Below are 19,984 nucleotides of genomic sequence, written 5' to 3'. Positions count from 1 at the left end.
CCTTTTGCACACAAACAGACAGCATCACCGTAGCTCAGTTATTTTGATAAGTATGTGTTATCGTTAGGGTCCCATCCCCTATGTCTAATGGGAATTTCATGTGTGCGCTGCGAAGTTTCTTTATAGTTCGTTTTTTTACATCTTCAATCGATCTCCTTCACTTCTTCAAACCACCGACTCCATTGCCCACGTGTTTTTGGCTGAAGGCGTGGGTGGAGCCTCCATCGCATCAGTTCGAGGCTCCGCTCCGAGGAAGGGCATGGAGTGTTTCCTCCAGCCAATGAGCGAAGGGCGAACAGGGCCGAGGCGCTCCGGCCAATGGGAGGCCAGAGCGCCGAAAGCTAATACAGAACCTCTTCGGGGGGCGGGCCTCTGAGACGCCCCGACACACCCCCCGAGATGCCCCATCCAATCAGGAGGCTCATCTCCTCAGGGTCGGCTCCTCCCCAGCCAGATGAAGTTTTGGCCCCATCCAAAGGGAAGAGTAGAGTGGTTGTCAGGACCAGAGTACGGCAGTCGGGTGGCGAGCAGTCATCGTGGCCGATTGCTTCTGGTCTGGCGCCGTGGCTTGGTCTCGTCGTGGTCTGCGGTCCTTCGCGGTGTCTCATCGTGGTGGTGGAGGCTGAGCAGCCAGGGTCGTGGGCCCGTGGATTTTGGAATATGGGTTCGAGTCCCACCGTGGTGGTTGAAGTCCGGTGTGACCGCACAAGGCGGAGAGGTACCCGACAAGGCCCTGGTCCCCAGCTCGCCTTTCCCTCCTGGGCTGAGGGACCGAATAAAGACCCCACAGGGTCCATTTCTTTTGGGTGTATGTGTGTGTGTGTGTGTGTGTGTGTGTGTGTGTGTGTGTGTCCGTCCGTCCGTGGGCCCCATCTGTAAGTGTAAATTGTAAAGTGCTTTTGTTCATTGTACATTGCTTTTATTCGGATAACTCTGCTCTTTGTGCTCCCCTGCCCCCCTGATAAATAAACCCCCAGTTGTTCAATGTACCAGCTCATTGTCTGTCACTTTCTTTCATTGACCCAGCACGGTGCATGTTGAGAATTAGGGAGGCCGTGTGCCGTAAATTGTCATTGGGACCGGCGCAGCTCTGGTAACTCCCGCTCGGTACGCCGGACCCGAGTCGGTACATGCGACTCGGTTCGGACAGTCGGCCGAGGGTGTGGTTTCCCCGGTAGTTAGACGGCATGAGTACTGAGGTAAATTGGAATAGACAAGTGGACCCTACCTCACGCCGTCGAAATATTGGCGACCACAGTCCTTTAAGTGGCCCGTCGACTCCGGAGTTATCCGGGGTGATGAACTTTCAATTCCAGTGTTCGGTGGGAGACGGCCCAACTGCTCCGTCTTGCATTCGTCCTCGCTACCGAACCCGGCATCAAACAACAATTATGCAAACACCAATTTTATTATTATTATTAGTAGTAGTAGTAGTAGTAGTAGTAGTAGTAGTAGTAGTAGTAGTAGTAGTATTATTATTATTATGGTGGGGAGTGTGGGTGAGGAAGTGTGGAGAGGAGGCAGGGGATAAAAACGATTGTTTGGTGAGAAATTATTAAAGACCGACATTCACTTTTTGACAAGACCCTCTCACAGATGTCACAATCACGACACAAGTATGCAATCACCCATCCATAACTAATTTCTTGTGAAAAGGCCTTCTGAAATTCGAGCTGGAGTATATCCACAGCTCTTTCCTCATCTGTCTAATCAGGAAATACTTCAACAAACTGAAATACATTCGTTATTAAATATGACTTCCCTTTCGCAAATCATTAGGCCTGAGAACTGACTTAAGAAGAAGAAGAAGAAATGAAAAGGAGTACTTCACTTACACTTGCTTAACATCGTAATTATTATCCTGTATCTTAAATTTACATGCGTTTATACAAATTTAACCTCTTATTTGGAAAAAGTAATCACAAGTACCAACCTGGCATCATGCACCGGAATATGTTTTTCAGTTAGAACATCAGATTTAACTTTCTAGCTAAAGAACTGCCTGCTCCACAAAACGGCATATCCAGTATGAGTACTGTCCAATTGGATGGCATTATTGGGAAAATTCATTCCTTGTGGAATTTGAACACAGTAAGAGACACCCCAGGGAAGATCATAAATGGAAACGGTTTTCTATCGCATTATTTCCCAAAATCTCAGCACATTTTTACCCAAAATTTGCAGAAATATACATCACTAGCGTGGATCGGCTCGCTACGCTTGACTCTCCACACGTCGTTGCAGAGATTGATGTCACAGATTTGCTGTGGTTGCATGATTTGCCCCAATCATAATGCAAACATTTCTTTTTATTTTCTGCAAATGTATTTGTAATATTTGTGATATTTATTTGTGATATAAGAAGGTCCAAGTGGTCTAAATGGTCAAGGGTCTAATCTGAAGAGTGTAACGGCTCTAAATGGTGTTAAGGTCGAAGGGGTCTAAAATGTCTTGGGGTTTTTGGGGTCTTCGGGGTCTTTTTGGAGCTTTGGGGTCTTTTGAGACTTCTGGGTCTTTTTGGACATTTGGGTCTTCAGGGTCTTTTGGGACTTCAGGGTCTTGTTGGTCTTCAAGGTCTTTGGGAACTTTTGGGTCTTTTGAGTCTTTGGCGACGTTTGGATCTTCGGGAACTTTTGGGTATTCAGGGTCTTTTAGGTCTTCAGCTCTTTTTGAGTCTTCATTGACTTTTGGGTCTTCAGGGTATTCGGTGACTTTTGCATCTTTGGGGTCTTTTGGATCTTCGGGGTCTTTTGGGGTCTTTGAAGTCTTTTAGGTCTTCAGGGTCCTTGGGGTCTTCAGGGTCATTTTGGGTCTTCAGTGACTTGTGTCTTTGGGGTCTTTTGGATCTTCAGGGTCTTTGAAGTCTTTTGGGTCTTCGGGGTCCTTGGGGTCTTTAGGTCATTGGGGAAATTTGGGTTATCTGGGTCTTTTGGGTCCTCGGGGTCTTTTGGGTCCTCAGGGTGTTTTTGGTCTTTATGGGACTTAAGGGTCTTGGGGAATTAACAATCAAACAGGATGTGATTAAAAGGCAAATAGCCTTCACGGACTGACGGACGGCTTCACCGCCTCACAGCGCTTTTCGTTTTTCTCCACATCATGTACATCGTTTGTAGTTATTAATAGTCACGAGCCAAACCTGTGCTCCCTGTGAAGTTTCTAAAGTGAGGGTTCGTTCGGACGTCAATATATCCAGTGTTCACAATGTGATTTATAGTATTTCTTTATATACAATGTTTCTTGTTACATTTTTTGTGTCAAATTCACCTTCTGAGGTCATCAGCATGTGCAGAAGAGGGTTTCACATTGCAGACGCTGGTTTCGAGGAGTGGAATTACTCCTCTCGGCGGTGGCGTCGACGACAGACGTAATGATGTCAGCGAATGACCGATGATGTCATGACGTCATTACGCCTCTCATCGGTGACGTCACACGTCGCCATGCAAACGAATGTAAAAATTAGAAAATCGCCAAAAATTTCCAAACCTGTCCGTCTGGCGCGATCTCACATAGCCCTGGCAATTAGACCACAGAGCACCCACATGCTGAAAGTGGCGACAATCTGTCCTGTAGTTTCTGAGATACGTCCACAAAATATGGATTTTGTATTTATATAATAATGATCACTCTCCCCGTTTTTACAGGAATATGATTTCACAAGCAGAATGAACCAAGGCCAACACAGCAATGACCGTTTTGAGCTAAAAAGGAAAGTTGAACAACAAATAAAAGAAAACTTCACCAGCTTTGATGTGACGTGGATGCTCAAGATCACATGGGAAAAAGTTCCAGCAGTGCCTGCCATCAGCAACTTGCACAATGTATGGTTTTATCTCTGTATTGTCACTCACAATAAATTGGAAATGGAAAAACACACTTTATCATTTCTGATGCTTTCCATTGTATGTGATAAAGGATTTCCCTCTCCTAAAATGACTCCCGAACTGACTCGGTGCAATATAAGGCATATTTCCATGAAGCACAACGTCACCAAACTCATGATGAATTCCTTTGTTGTAAATGACTGCATGAGCAATCCACACTATTCAAAATGGAAACAAAGCTTTGATTTGTTTTTCCTTTTTGGACCACTTAACACATTTTCTTACATTTTGTCAAGTGGATCATTTTTAAGATCAATTGAATTCCAGAGAAATATAGAATGCACCTGTATGTTCTTCAAAGAAACCATTACCTGAAGCAGTTTAGTTATGTTATATATTTGGAATGAGGAAAGACTAATGGGACAAATTATATGGGAAATGACTTTAACTGTGGCATATTATGTTTTTATTCGATTTGTAAATGTTGATAGAAAAGGGAGTGAGCAATGTCTCTTGAGTCATGTGGTCTTGACATACGTGCATGGAATGCACCAACATACATGGAAGGAGAAATATGTTCACTTCCAGTGCATGAGAATGATGTAAATATTCATGTTTGTCAAAATAACAAGATGTAGAATTTCACACATTTAAATAACAATTACTTTTTTTTAGACAAACACGTTCCAGGCCGTCCTAGCAACTGATGGCATAAAGACATTCTGCTTGATCCAGTTTGAGGACGGCATGATGCTCTGGAGACCAGAATCTCGCCATCCACATGCCAACAAAGCACTGATTGGATACCACAGGTAGTACATTAACATGCTGTGCAAACAGCATCAACAACAACCATGACAACAACAAACGTTTTTATGACCATTGTCCTCTTTTTCTAGGTGTTCAAATTATGGCATTCCTCCATTTGAATCTATCCATTGTGTCAGTTTCAGCGCAAACCCAAACATTCCATATCATTCTTGATGGTTTCAGTTCATGTATTTTCGGACGTTCTCTCGGCTTTCTTCCTTCTATCACAATTTTTATTGAGTTCTTTCCAGTTTCATCTTCAGACCTTCGTTGCACATGTCCATACCAACCAATTATTCTCTTCCTATTAGTTATTCTTCATTCCTATCGATTTTTTTTATCTCTTCCTGATTTCTGAGCTCAGAATTCTTTCATTCAGAGACAATCCATTCACACACAATGCATTGTCATCCCTGTTCTTTCGACTATATTTACATCTTCAATCTACATTGCTCACATTTTAATGATACAAAAATACTGGTTTGATACAGCTCGGCTTTATAAACTCTCACTTTGACAGATAATGGAATGTTTCTGTGCATCATGTTACCACCAAGTTGTTCCCGCTCATTCCAGGCTGAATTTATTCTTGATCTAATGGCTAATGCTCCTCCTCCTGATGCTTCTATCATGTCTTTATGGTAACAGAAACATTTGTCCTTTTCTAAATTTAATTCTGAACTCAGGAGAATTTATTTTGTTCTTCATCTTTTTATTGAAATTATTGATCCTCATCTTTTATGTATTAAAATCCCAAGTTTTGTTATGAAGTTTCCTGTGATACCACTGTACCTCTTGTGGACACCATCTATAACACTGCCAACATTGAATTAAATTCAGTCCAACCCCCACATTGAACAAGATTATCGGGGAATAATCCCCCAACTGGATTTCCAATTCGGTGATATTTTTTTCACATGTTGGTTGAATCCTCAGTTGCCACTTCCACCTCATTAAACCCAAGTTTCCTGAACCGGATTTATCGTGTTTTTGTTGTTATATCTTTATCCTGTATTGCTGTTTGTGTTTCCGTCCAAATTTCTATGTTGAATCGTACCTTGTTGTGCTGTATTTGTCACGTGATTCGGTAGCCATATTGTTTTATTTTTATTTTAAACCTTTAAAAATCTTCTTCTCTGAAGTGGCTGAACAGATTGAGGCAAAACTTTACATGTATGACCGCCTATCCATGAGGAACAAAGTTTTACAGATATGATGTCATAGGTCATATGGTTTGGCAGCCATATCGGATTTACCCTAAAACCTATAAAAATCTTCGTTTCCAAATGGCTGCACAGATTGAGGGGAAACTTCACACAAATGTTCCCTAAGCCATTGGTGTATAAGTTGTCAAGGAATAATTGATAGGTCACATGGTTTAGCAGCCATATTGTATTGAAGAAAAATATTAAATAATGTTTTCTCTGGAACCGCTTAATCATTCGATGTGAAACTTCAGAGTGATGATGAAGCAGTGATGTGCAATACATGTTTTAAATTTCAACTTCATCTGGCACATGGTCTGGCAGCTACAATTATTTGTTTTTTTGATATGGGTTCTTTTTTCTTTTTTCTTTTTTAACCTCCGCCATCAAAGATGGACAGAGGTTACTGTTCTCACCCCTGTCTGTTTGTTTGTTTGTTTGTTTGTTTGTTTGTGAACAGTATTACAGAAAAACTTCTGGACGGATTTTGACGAAACTTGGTGGGGGGATTAGGTATGGTCCAAGGATCATGCCATTAGATTTTGGACTTGGTCCAAAGTCCAATATGGCCGCTATGGTGGCCATTTTGAAAAAATATTTGAATTTTTGTTTTTGCATTTCTACATGTTTTAAGTGATTTCCAACCAAAAAAATAAAAAAATTTGTTAGAGAAAAAACAAAATTTTGCAACTTTTTTTCAAAAAAATTTCGATTTTATTTGAAAAAGATTTAAAAAAATTTTTTTTTTGCATTTATACATGTTTTAAGTGATTTCCACCCCCCCCCCCCCAAAAAAAATTGTTAGAGAAAAAAAACAAATTTTTCAACTTTTTTTTCAAAAAAATTTCGATTTTTTTTTTTTGGCATTTCGACATGCGCGTCGATCTTGTTTAGTTTATTCAATCGTGGTTCAGTAGAGTCTGATCCGTTTTGACTTACAATGAATAGGATATCAGGTTCACTTAAGTGACCCAGCAGTATTGGCGGCGGTTTTGCACTCTACCGAGTGCCCCCCCTCTCGTTGATGTTTTGTTTTTATTTTTGAATAAGGCTCACTTGGCTGTGCCTGGATGGGTTTGGTGGTAGAGGACGAGCAGCTGAAATGTGAATCCTATCCAGATTCCTCCTGATGAATTCATCTTTGCTTTTTGCTTGTTTGGGTTCCTTCTGATGACTCTCCAATGCAGGACTGGACATAATATTTGGTCTTACATTTGATATGAATTGAATTTATTTTAATCCCATTCTAAGTTCAATTGAATAATAATGAATAATAATTTTTAAAATGTCATGGCTCAGGGTCAGGTGGCCGATCAAAGCAGGGTTGCATCAAAGTGGGACGTTTTGGTATCCGGTCATCACTGCCAGCAGTTATAAAGTGGCAGTTCTAGTTATGTCTCATTAACCTCCACCATCGAAGATGGACGGAGGTTACTGTTTTCACCCCTGTCTGTTTGTTTGTTTGTTTGTGAACAGTATTACGGAAAAACTCCTGGACGGATTTTGACGAAACTTGGTGGGGGGACTAGGTATGGTCCAAGGATCATGCCATTAGATTTTGGACTTGGTCCAAAGTCCAATATGGCCGCTATGGTGGCCATTTTGAAAAAATATTTGAATTTTGTTTTTGCATTTCTACATGTTTTAAGTGATTTCCAACCCCCCCCCCAAAAAAAAATTGTTAGAGAAAAAAAAAACAAATTTTGCAACTTTTTTTTCAAAAAAATTTAGATTTTATTTTTTTGGCATTTCTACATGCGCGTCGATCGAGTTTAGTTTATTCAATCATGGTTCAGTAGCGTCTGATCCGTTTTGACCTACAATGAATAGGATATTAGATTCACTTAAGTGACCCAGCAGTATTGGCGGCGGAGGTTTTGCACTCTACGAGTGCTCCCCCTCTAGTTAATTATGTAACACACCAGTGCACATACGTCACACAAAATACACCACACAAAAGAATTCCTGGTAAGGGTCTGCAATCTTTAATTGTTCTTTCTCTTGTTGTTATAACTTGTTTTTATTCCTTGTCATATTTTTTCCATGAATTGTAATATAGTTGACCATTGATTCATGCATGATTTAAGTAATGTGTGTGTGTATGTGTGTGTGTCCATACTACAGTGGAATCAAAAGTTCAAACCGCTTCTTCTACAATGACCAGATCACGACTCAATCCAACAGAGTCAGATATCGCCCTGATGAGAACAATGGAAAAATAGTTGTTGGAGGAGTTGCAAAAGACATGAGTATGTTGCTTTAACTAAATCTGTCTCTGAAGTTTGTTTCTGGTTGAACAGTGAAAATATTTTATAAACTCAAAATGCATTTCCTTTGCAAGTTTTATATACTATTTTACAGATGCCAAAGGTCGCTGGGCATTTCGACTGGAATCAAATTCCGAAGCATTTACAAACCCACGGAAAGCATGCTTGAACTGGTACGAAAGAGAAAGCTTCCCCTTTTATCGTTGGTTTAACCGGCCCTGTCCATGCTCCTGGTTGCAGGGAAGATTTGACTTTGCGTATACTTCAGGTCATAGAATACGCCGCAATGGTTTCAAAGAACCAGATGTTCCAGGTGAGTGACCGGTAACGTTTCATCTCAAATGCTTTTGAGATGAAATTTGTCATATTTATTTGTCAAATTTGTCAATTTGTCAATTTATTTGTCATAGAATCTTAAATACCTTAGACGGACTGTCCAACCTCTGACCTGTGGTGAGGTGGGACGGGCCAATGCTTTAGCATGCACCGAGCAATAATGGGTGGCATTCAGGACCCGCCTTATGGCCCTGGAAAGCTCTATGGTTTTCAGCACTCTCTCATGCATTCTCACTGATTTTAGGTACTATCTTACAACACTGATTCACTCTGTAATTGCTCTGATATTTTACTATTTACAGTAATAAATAAAAATCATGTGGTAACACTGCACTGGGAAATGTGACCATCTTCCAGCAGTCGTTCTGGATCTACCGCTGGTTGCCATAACATGTCTTAACCTTCCTATACACACTGACACAATAGACTTTGTTTGTCGCCTTTGTGTTGTTTATTCATATCATCTTCACTTGTCTGAGTGTTGTTATTTTATCGCCTTAAAACTGAAATTACTGTGAATATCCTGGCAGCAGCTGAAACGGAGTCGCAATTCATGATAACTTGGTATAAAATATGCTTCGACAGAAAATTAAATACTCATAGTAATAATGCAAATGAGATGATACTTTATCTATTAATGTCATGCAAATTAGAAGAAGACAATACAATGTTGTCAACTCAACTGAGCCATCAGCATGAATTGGATTGGCTTCAGGATTTAGATCAGCGATAGGATTGAATTAAATCATGGCTGTTTCAGCGGAGGCAAGTGATTCACTCGGTGGACGACTGTATTAGGAAAATCACTGCAAGGTATGTGGTGTGCTCCTCAAGATTGAGGATTCTTAAATCAGACAACAATGGTGATTTGAACGGGAAATTATTGATAATGGTCTTCACTAATTTAACAGATAATATTTTAACACAGAATCTTCATTCCCTTCTGGTGAATCTCCCAAAATCCAGGATCACTGCTGACCTCCACTCATTCATTCCACCTTTTTTTCCCATCTGTGGGACGAACTTCTACATTCTCTTCAATTTCATTCTTCCCTCGAAGTCTTCAAGATAGCTGTTGACCATCTGAAATCATCCCCAATCCAAAACCATGATCTTGTCTACTTGCATTAACCCTCCTCAAGCCTGTCTCTCCAAATTGCCAGTTTTTCCTTCCTGCTAGTTTGCTTCTGTATCCATTTTGTCAAAAATTCGTCGAATAGTTCTGTGTTTCATCTGTTGCATATGTCTGCATGTATGTCATGCATATTCAGCTCCACTGTGAGGTTAGATCCTGTAAAAATAAAAAATAAAAAGTCGTTTTGGTTGTGGAATCAAATATAGGACCAAGTACTGCGTTGGAATCGTTAGAAGGAACCCATATAAGTAAAGAGCAAAGATGGAATCATCAGGAAGAACCCGGATAGAATTGGGGTTTCAGCTGCTCCTCAACTATCCTCAAACCCATCCAGGCACAGCCAAGTGAGTTTTACAGAAAAATTTCTGCAAGAATTCACTTCTCTTCGACAGATAAAGAAAGAGAAATAGGGTCAAAGAAATAAAGTAAAAGAAAAAGCAAGAATTAGAATGAATAAAAAGAAATGTGAAAAAGTCGAAAGAAATGTGAATGGAACAATGAACAAAGATGTCGGGAAGAACCCAAATATATACATTTCAGCAGTTACTCCCCAGGCTCAAATGCAGCAACATGTACATTTTTGTAGAAACTACCCAATGTCCGTCAGCAGGGAAGCACAGGTCGCACAGTATCAGGATATCGTACAAATGTAATCAAATGTAAAATCAAATACTGCATTGGAGTCATTAGAAGGAACCCGAAAAAGTAAAGAGCAAAGATGGAGTCATCAGGAGGAACCAGAATGAGTGCCAGTCACACCCACATCGTTGCACTGCAGGCTCTGTGAGTTACTCATGAGTTTAGGAGATGGGGGAAAAAAACAATATTTTGCTGCAACTCCACTTTTGTTCATTTCACATGTAATAAGTTGGACATTTCGTTGGTCGCGAAGCGGGACACATGAGGTCGAATTGGGACTGTCCCTCTCAAATTGGGATGGTTGGACAGCATGCTTCTATATTGTCATGACAATGATATTTGTTCATATTTTTCTGGCAAGAGTAGTAAATAGCGAGATATCTTTGTGGTTGTGCCGATTAAGATTAAGTTTATTTTCTTAAGGGAATGAAGGAAAAGTGCACGAAAACGTGGTGATGGAATGTTTAATATAATTAATAATGGGCAGTGAATAGTAGATCAATACAAGGCAGTAGGCAGCAAAGGAAGCCTATCTCAGCAATTGGTAGACGACTGGGGGCCTCGTTTATATTGACAAATAATCCAGTGGTGTTGACGCACTGCTCCATTGTCACCACGAGAGCATTTTGCAACCACTAATCTTTACATGGTTGACATAATCATTTTCTGTCGCTCATGCTTCAGCATCCCCAGATTATCTAAAACTTTGAATGTGCTTCCTCCAGAGATTACGTAATTTTTTTTTTCTGTATACCTTGTCGAGGCTCGTATGAGAGCGAACACACAACGCACAGCAAGGGAGGCATGAGACAAGAGGGGAGGGAGTGGGAAGGACAAAACAGTGGGGAACAGAGACACAAGGAGATCTGTAGAAGGGAGAGGGATGGTACAGGGAACATGGGGAATAGAAGATGGACATTACAGGGATTTCCAGGAAGGAAAGCAGGGAATTTGAAGGAGGTGGGCTTGGGTGGATTATCGGAGGTAGAAAAGATCGAGGATTTGGATGGGGGATGATAAGAGGTGGTGGTGAACAGCTGTTTTGAAGGCCTGGAGGGAAGAATGGGAATGAATAGAGTGAGAGAGTTTATTCCAAAGGCGGAAAAAAGAGGAATGAAAATGTGAAGGTGAGCAGTGATTCGTGATTTTGGTAGTTTTACCAGAAAGGGGTTGTTGGCGGACCTTGAGCGCCCTGCGGAAGTGTGGTGGGGACAGATCGCAGAGAGAGCAGGGGGCGAGGCTGGAGAGGAGACCGTAGAAGACAGAAAGACCACCGACCAACCTGCGGTGAATGAGTGAGAGGCCCAAAGACAGCCTCATTGCGGGCGATGCCAATGATCCGAAATGCCTTGGTTTCTACAACGTGAAGCCGAGAAAGGTGGGAGGCAGGAGCACCAGCCCAGAGGGGAGAGCAGTACTCCATCATGCTGTGGACAAAAGCTTTGCAAGTGGTCAGAAGCTCAGGTGGGCCAAGGAAGGACTTTGCACGACGGAGGATTCTCAGTTGGCGACTGGCTTTGGAGGCGAGGTTTGAAATGTGGCTTTCCCAGGAAAGGTCATGGCAGATAGTGAGACCCAGAAGCTTGAAAGAATGGACTTCTTCCAGAGGATTGTTGAGAAAGTAGATGGGGGGGTTTTCTAAATGGTCCTTTCGAAGAGACATAGTGAGAGTGTGAGATTTGTCCGGATTGAAAGACATGTTCCACGTGTTGGACCAGTTTGTGATTTTATCCAGATCTGCAGTGAGCGAAGAAGCTGCTGCTTGCCGGTCTGAGGGATGACCGATGGTTCGGAAGATGGTGGAGTCATCAGCAAAGAGATATAGAGGATTTTCCAGAGAGTCGGAGAGATCATTGATGAAAACCAGAAAAAGAACAGGGCCCAGAACGCTGCCTTGAGGAACTCCAGCCTGGACAGGAAGAGGGGATGAAATAACTCCATTTAGGGCCACACGTTGACTGCGACAGGAGAGGAAGTCTGCGAGCCATGAGTGGAGATGGCCTTGGATACCATCGGAAGAGAGTTTGGTGGGCAGGGCAGGGTGCCAGACTGTCAAAAGCACGTCATATATCCAGGGATACGGCTCGGATTTCCTGTCTGGCATTGAGGACCTCCATCCATTGTTGGGAGAGCAGAAGCAGCATATCCAGGGTGGAGTGACCTGGTGTGATACCAAATTGATGATCGGAAATCAAGCCATTGTAGAAGAGGAAGGATTTAATGTCTGAAGCGATGATTGATTCCATAACCTTGCTGATGATTGGGAGAAGGCTGATTGGTCTGTAGTTGCAGGGATCTGTTTTTGCACCTTTTTATGCAGGGCAGTGATGTTTGCTGATTTCCAAGCAGATGGCAGATGACCTTGAGCAAATGAGAGGGTGAATAGAACAGAGAGAGGGTGAGCAAGAGCAGAAGAGCAGGCTTTGAGGACACGTGGGCTGATACCGTCTGGCCCGGTTGCAGAATCTGACTCGAGGTTTGAAAGCAAGCTCTCCACCTTGTCAGGACAAAAGGACACAGAGTCCAGGGACAGTTGGGTGCGACTGGGTAAGGTGGGTAGAGAAAGTGATGGGTTTGGGACACAAGATTTAGCTGCAAACACCGAGTTTACGAATTCAGCTTTTTCACGTGCGGTATCAGCAGTGCGACCATTTGAGGTAAGGGAGGGGATGGAGGGGGAACGCACACCAGAAACAGATTTGATTAGATGCCACCAGGATTTTGAGGAGGGAGAGAGGTTTGAGAGTTCAGACTTGAGATTAGAAAGATGTTGTTTTCTGGCTCTCCTGAGGGTAGCCACACACTTGTTCCGAGCTTTATGGAAGGAACTGAAATTGTCCTCAGTTGAGTTTGCTTTCCATGAGGCAAAGGCAAGTTGTTTCAGGCCAACTGCCTCACCACAAGCTTCAGTGAACGAAGGGTGGGAGGAAGGGTAGGACAACTGAAGATGAGAGGGGATAAATGTGTGCATGAGGGAGAGCAAGTTTCTTTGAAAGAATTCCCAGGATGAGTTGATGTTGGAGAAAGTAGCTATAGGAGACCAGTCTATAAGTTTGATGGCTGCTTGAGACCCTGCCAGTCGGCTTGAGTGAAATGCCAGACTCGATGGCGGTGAGGTGGTTCTCTGATAATAGCCAATGTAATGATTGAATGATGATAATATTTGCCTTTAAAGACTGTTCATAGTGCTACTCGGATTGGTTGTCCATGAGCTTTGTTGGCACACCGTATTGTTGTTTGTAAAATTATTTTTTTTCTGACTAAGCTGTGGTTGTGAAAGGGTGCAACTCAACCCTATGTGGAATGGTCACTCTCCAGGAACAGCAGTGACTCTGCAGAGCCGGTGGCCCAGCTGGTTCGGGAGTGGTGTAAGATGCCATTATAACAGATGGGGGATGCTTTTGCATGGAAGGCATGAAAAGGTTCTTCCCACTCCTTGGAATCCACCGGTTATTTGGGACTGGAATTGGTGGTGGCGCTGGCACCGGACTTTTCTGCACCAGCGCTCATGGTTAGCTGGACAGCGAAATGCATACCATGGTAAGTTATCATGACCCAATCTGAAAAAGTTGTCAACTCCATTACCAATTTATTTGATAGGTTAATAATGGTTTACAAAGACATTGTAGTCTTCTCTCATTACGAATTACCGAATGACTCGGATATTCAGATTGTCCCTTTTTGTTGGGAATGTTTTCTGTATTCCTTTGTATTGGTTATTCATGGCATGACTAAAAAGCAGTTGCTTTGAAGAGCTCGGTCTGCAAAATGTGATAAATATCCTGTTGTATAATATAAGTTCAAACCAATTCCCTCTGTCTTAAACTCCCAGAACCTGCTGATTGTTCAGGAATCTTTCCAATATGCAAAAACTTGCAGTGTTGTTGATGAAACTTCAACAGCAGAAAATCGTGACTTAAAATCTAAATATGAGAATGTTATTTTGTGTTTCAGAAAGTGAACTTCACCCATACAATCATTGCTGCCGTGAGTCTGAAAGTTTGGAATTCTGTCAATACTACCAAAGCAGGCGCCCGATTGACCACTGCTTTGGCTACCGACCCCCTTTCCTCGGTAAGTGGCAATTAATAAAATTAACTTCACAGCTAAGATTTCTGTTGCAGGAAGAAGAGAGTGGAGAGAAATGGGGAAAGGGAATTGAGAATGGGAAGGGAAAGGGAGAAGGGAAGGTGAAAGTAAGGAGAAAGGGGGAATAAGAGAAGAGGGGGAGGAGGACAGGGAGGGTTAGAAGGGGTGACGGGTGGGTGGGGGGGTCGCTTACTTGATGAATATTATAAGTGAGTCGAAAATATACATTTTGCACCCTAATTATATCTCCACACAAACAGGGAGGGGAAATGTGTTGTTTTTACTCTTTCTGTCTTTCTTTTTTTCTTTCATTCTTCCTTTCTCTCTTTCCAATAATTACAATCACACACCATGTCTTCATTTCAAAGTCAAGCCTCTACAAATATGGAATCGAGGTATTTTGGGCCAATACACCCAGGTGTCATTTTTATTTTTCATTTAAGGAAAACTTTTCAGGTTTTAAGGGGTCAACGGCGAAACAATAAAAATGTTAAATTTTACCTTGCCATTCCCTTGTACTAGTTGGTGGAGATTAAAGTAAATCTGCCAAGGTCTATCTCATGACTGCTCGTGTAGAAGATGCAAATGTCTGCACTACAGGATGCGGCAGTGAGCACTTCTGCCTTGTCAGGGTGTGTGTGTGTGTGTGTGTGTGTGTGTGTGTCTGTGTGTGTGTGTGTGTGTGTGTGTGTGTGTGTGTGTGTGTGGTGTGTGTGTGTGTGTGTGTGTGTGTCCGTTTGGTGAGAATGAAAGTTCTGTTTAGCTGATATTGTCAAAATTGATAAACACTTTAAAAGCTTCAATTGTTATGAAAATGAGACCAAAAATATATATTAAATTGAATAACTTTCCTGGAATGACAAATTCAGATGAAGTGCTGAATTGTTTAAAATGGCATACTTTTCTTTTCAGGTGGTTTATTTGGTGATCCGCATATGACCACATTGGATGGGATCGAGTACACCTTCAATGGTTTGGGTGATTTTATCATCCTGTATGCAAGCAACACCAATGGATCCTCCTTGAAGGTGCAGGGATCAACTCAACAGGCTGGCGAACAGCAAAACCTAAAGGCGACAAACTTCATTGTGATAGTAGCAAAGGAAGATGACGGCCCAACGGTAAGTGTTTATCAAATGCTTTGAGATGGATGAATGAGAGGATGAAAGGACTTGATGGCAACATCACTTTAGAAACTACTGCCTTGTTTGATATCTCCACTCTACCGACTTGAAGAATTGTTTTCATTATTACACGTGTTTTAATTTGTTGACCCGAATTGCTTCATTTTATGTTTGATTTCAATTCCTTGTTTGTTGTTTTTTTTCTAAAGAATCAAAAAAGAATGACAAATCACTGAATGTTTGTGGAGTAATTGTAACAAAAATCTGAAAGCGACACGTTGAAATGAGGTCACAGCTGACAAAGCATTATGGCTATTTCAATTGTTGTTGTTCACCTCGTTGTATATTATCTTGGCTTCATCACCATCTCCATGTATTAATGTGTGTATGTACTGTATACATTGGGATGCAAAAGTATGAGTCCACTTAAATCGATGCCAAGCTTTCTCAAATCATTATTTTAAACATGAATTTGTGATCATATTGAAGATATTATTTATGTAATTATAGTTAATCTGGACTGACACTTTATCTTAACAGAATAAATGAAGGATGAACACATTTAAGAGAAAGATAACATTTATGTGAGCAGTCTGACTATGCTCTGGAGTACATAACAATGCTATTGGGAAAAGATTGTCTCAAACTTAATCCATAAATTAATTAAATCAATCCCAAATGAAGTTGAGGCAGTCCTCAAGGCAAAAGTGGACAACACTGATTATTTATTTTACGTAAAGACAGAAGAGTATAACACTGATTATTTATTTTATGTAAAGACAGAAGAGGATAACACTGATTATTTATTTTATGTAAAGACAGCTTTGATTTTTGCTTTTGAAATAAGTGTTGTTATATCCTGAAGAGTTCATGGAAATCCCTTGAAAGTGCTTCTGGTTTCATACCACAATGATTTTTGGTGTAGTTCCTGGGACCTTATGTGATGGCGCATCATCAGTCCGTCCATCTGTCCATCCGTCTGTCCATCCGTCCGTCCATCCGTCTGTCCAGAAATATTCAACTTCTTCTCTGAAACTACACTTATAGTTAAACTTTACCACAACGTTCATCACCGTGCATGTACCAAAGCGTGTTTATGGCATTAAACAAAATCAGGCTCTAAGGTGGTGTAAGGGGGGTTGCCTCACAAAATAGGTACTTGTTTTCTTCTCAGAAACTACACATGTAATTCCGATGAAGATTCACCACAACCTTCATCATCCATAGTGTACCAACATTTGTTCACACCATTAAAAAATTGGAGGTCGAGGGGGGTCGATGGGGGAGGAGGTTGCCCCCCAAAATAGGTCTTTGCTTTCTTCTCAAAAACTGCACACACAAGTCTGATGAAATTTCATCACAACCTTCATCACCTGTGATGTACCAAAGATTGTTCATGACATTAAAAAAATGGATGTCGAAGGGATTCTACATGGGGGTTGTCCCCCACAGTATGTATTTCCTTTCTTCTCTGAAACCACACACACAATTTCGATGAAACTTGACCACGACCTTTATCACCCGTGATGTACCAAGGTTTTTTGTTTATGACATTAAAAAAAATCCAAAGGTATTTACTTTTTTCTCCATTATATATTTTGTGGGTCATCCATGCCTACTAGTTGTTCCCTGGTTATCTTATCTCGCTGCTACCAGGTGAGCGCCCAGGGGTATTGCCCTTATGTTTAATTTTGTTATCACATCTCAATTAATAAATTTTCGACTGGACTCAAACACACCTGGGCCACAAGTGTGCCGCTCTGACTGGTCTTCATTAAAGTCCTCAGCATCATCCCATTTCAGCCCTTCAACATCGATACGGTCATCTAAGGCCGTACTTCTCAACCGGTGGGCCACAGAGTCCTCACAGGTGGGCCGCGAGGTCGCCAAAAAAGAAAAGAAAAGAAGAAGTATATAAACAAGGGTCTGATCTTACAGTGTAAGACTTACACGACACAGCTGGAATTCAGCTAGGTCTGTTTGTACTTCCGTCTTTCCGAAACCTTCTTGCGAGCGTGCGTGCGAGAGAGATAGATTGAGTCATTTTGTGCTTACGTACGTCATGTTTATGCAGTGGTGGTTTACGCACGTTCGATCTACATGTAACTGTGATGTGAACGTACTATATCCGTGTGTATGTGTGTATTGTACACGTGCGCATATATGCGATGTGTGTGTATGCATGTACGTGCTTTGTACTTAGTTCATGCGTTCACGAACTTGAAATTTTTGAAAACTTTTCAACTTTCGCGGATAATTTCTTGAACCGAAAATGGATCGATTTTTGAAACGAAAGTGTGATGGAGAAGACAAATCTGCTACGGAAAAATCTCGAAAGGTTGTGGTGAGGAAATATGACCCTGATTATATTAAATATGGATTCACGATGGCAGGCAGTGATGTTGAGCCAAAAACACAGTGTGTTGAATGTGCTGAAATCCTGTCAAACGAGGCGCTTAAACCGTCAAAGCTTCAGAGACACTTAAACACAAGACACCCGAATAGTGCAGGTAAGCCAAAGGAATATTTTGAGAGGAAAAGGGCTGGACTTCAGGCACAGCAGAAAGTGATTACAACATTTACAACTCAGTCAAAATCAGCATTGAAAGCCAGCTACATGGTTGCTGCCCGTGTTGCTCGTAGCAAGAAAGCTTTCACAATCGCGGAGGAGCTTATTTTACCCAGTGCTGTTGATATGTGTCGAAATTCTTGGAGAGGCAGCTGCAACCAAACTTCAGTCCGTATCACTCTCTAATGATACTGTGATGACAAGAATTGTTGAAATGAGTGATGACATTGAATGCCAACTGGTGGAAAAAATAAAGAACAGTCCGTATTTTTCCATTCAGTTGGATGAATCTACTGACATTAGCAATAATGCTTTATTGCTAGTTTTCGTGAGGTACTGCAGGGACAGTGATGTTCATGAGGATCTACTGTTTTGCAAAGACCTTCCCACAAAAACAGCTGCAGATGATGTAATGCTCTGCCTTGACAAATACTTCACTGACAAGAGTATTGATTGGAAGAACTGCGTAGGTGTGTGCACAGATGGTGCTGCATCAATGACAGGAGTCCATCGTGGTGTTGTAAAACAGATCCAACAGAGGGCGCCAGATGCCAAGAAGACCCACTGCTTCTTACATCGAGAAAATCTGGCAACAAAGCAGATGTCACCAGAACTGAATGAAGTCATTAATGTCGCTGTTAAAACTGTGAACTTCATCAACAAGAGTGCACTCAACTCAAGGTGTTTTGCTGCACTGTGTGAAAGACTTGATTCTGATCACTTGCAGCTTCAGTACCACAGTGAGGTGAGGTGGCTTTCAAGAGGACGTATGCTTAATCGCCTCTTTGAACTGAGACATGAAGTCCACATGTTCTTTGAAGAGAAACACTCACCACTTGCTGATCATTACAGTAATGATAACTTTTGTGCCAAATTGGCTTACCTGTCAGATGTGTTTGACCAGTTAAATCAGCTCAACATATCAATGCAAGGTAGGAACAGTTCAGTGTTCTTGGTTGCTGACAAAATTGAAGGCTTCAAGAAAAAGCTTGTTCTTTGGAACAGAAAAGTGAAGGATGGACGACTTGAGATATTTCCACTTCTGAGTGAAACTTTGGAATCCACTCCTCATACAGACATATCTGGGCTGATAATCCAGCATTTGACCGAGTTATCACAAAAGTTTGCAGACTACTTTCCAGAGGACCCAAGGCAAGGAAACCTTTGGATTTTGAACCCTTTTTCAGTGGATCCTGCTTCAGAAGATGTGGCCTTGTCTGTTGTACTTGAAAATGAACTGATGGAACTTTCTGCAGACAGTAGTCTGAAGCTTCAGCATGCACAAGTAGACCTTCATTCTGGATATTGGCAAGCAGTGAATACACTTCTTTGTCAAAGCGTGCCATCAGATTTCTTTTACCATTCACCACAACCTATCTCTGTGAATCGGGATGCTCGACTGTAACTGTGACAAAACCAAAAGCACAAAATAGTCTAAAAACAGATACTCTGAATGCCACCTTGCGTGTGAGCCTGTCCCCCATCAAACCACGACTTGACCATCTTATTTCCATGAAGCAAGCTCAAGTGTCTCATTAAAGGTAAGCATAATGATTTGTTTTGGCATTAAGTTTTATTGCCATTTTTCTCAATACAATTCTGTATGATGGGCCTCTAAAATTTCCTCAGAGCCAGAGTGGGCCTCGAGTTGAAAAAGGTTGAGAAGAACTGATCTTAGGTGAACAAACAAGAGCAGATTGGTCTCCACATGCAGCAAGTACACTTGGATGCATACATAGCCGCATCCCCAGTCAGTGATAACACAAATTACAACAACAAAACAACAGCTTCCACTCCCAGAATCCACAGCACTGAAAATATATGCTGGAGTAACCAGCAACCACCTATCCTTAAACATACACCACTCAACAGCAAAAACACGTAAAAGAGCACATGCACGCGCACATTCATTCATTCTCTCTCTCTCTCTCTCTCTCTCTCTCTCTCTCTCTCTCTCTCTCTCTCTCTCTCTCTCTCTCTCTCTCTCTC

At 41.7% G+C, this 19,984-nt stretch overlaps 1 protein-coding gene across 1 annotated transcript in view; it reads left to right on the top strand.

Moving 5' to 3' along the window:
• The window catches only part of LOC147018733 (uncharacterized), a 127,272-nt gene that overhangs the window by 17,886 nt on the left and 89,402 nt on the right, over nucleotides 1-19,984 (top strand). The window contains exons 12-18 of the mRNA XM_085898745.1: nucleotides 3,642-3,818; nucleotides 4,497-4,633; nucleotides 7,961-8,085; nucleotides 8,198-8,416; nucleotides 13,532-13,753; nucleotides 14,168-14,287; nucleotides 15,215-15,423. Of these exons, the coding sequence (XP_085754871.1) occupies nucleotides 3,642-3,818; nucleotides 4,497-4,633; nucleotides 7,961-8,085; nucleotides 8,198-8,416; nucleotides 13,532-13,753; nucleotides 14,168-14,287; nucleotides 15,215-15,423 (1,209 nt within the window). The remainder of the gene's footprint in view (nucleotides 1-3,641; nucleotides 3,819-4,496; nucleotides 4,634-7,960; nucleotides 8,086-8,197; nucleotides 8,417-13,531; nucleotides 13,754-14,167; nucleotides 14,288-15,214; nucleotides 15,424-19,984) is intronic.

The sequence above is a fragment of the Eptatretus burgeri genome, chromosome 10 (genome assembly GCF_056783735.1).
Source record: "Eptatretus burgeri isolate ZD-2024b chromosome 10, Ebu_testis_v1, whole genome shotgun sequence".
NCBI classification, from domain to species: domain Eukaryota; kingdom Metazoa; phylum Chordata; class Myxini; order Myxiniformes; family Myxinidae; genus Eptatretus; species Eptatretus burgeri.
The sequence above is the reverse complement of the archived record's forward strand: the minus strand, read 5'-3'. Positions and strand labels throughout refer to the sequence as shown.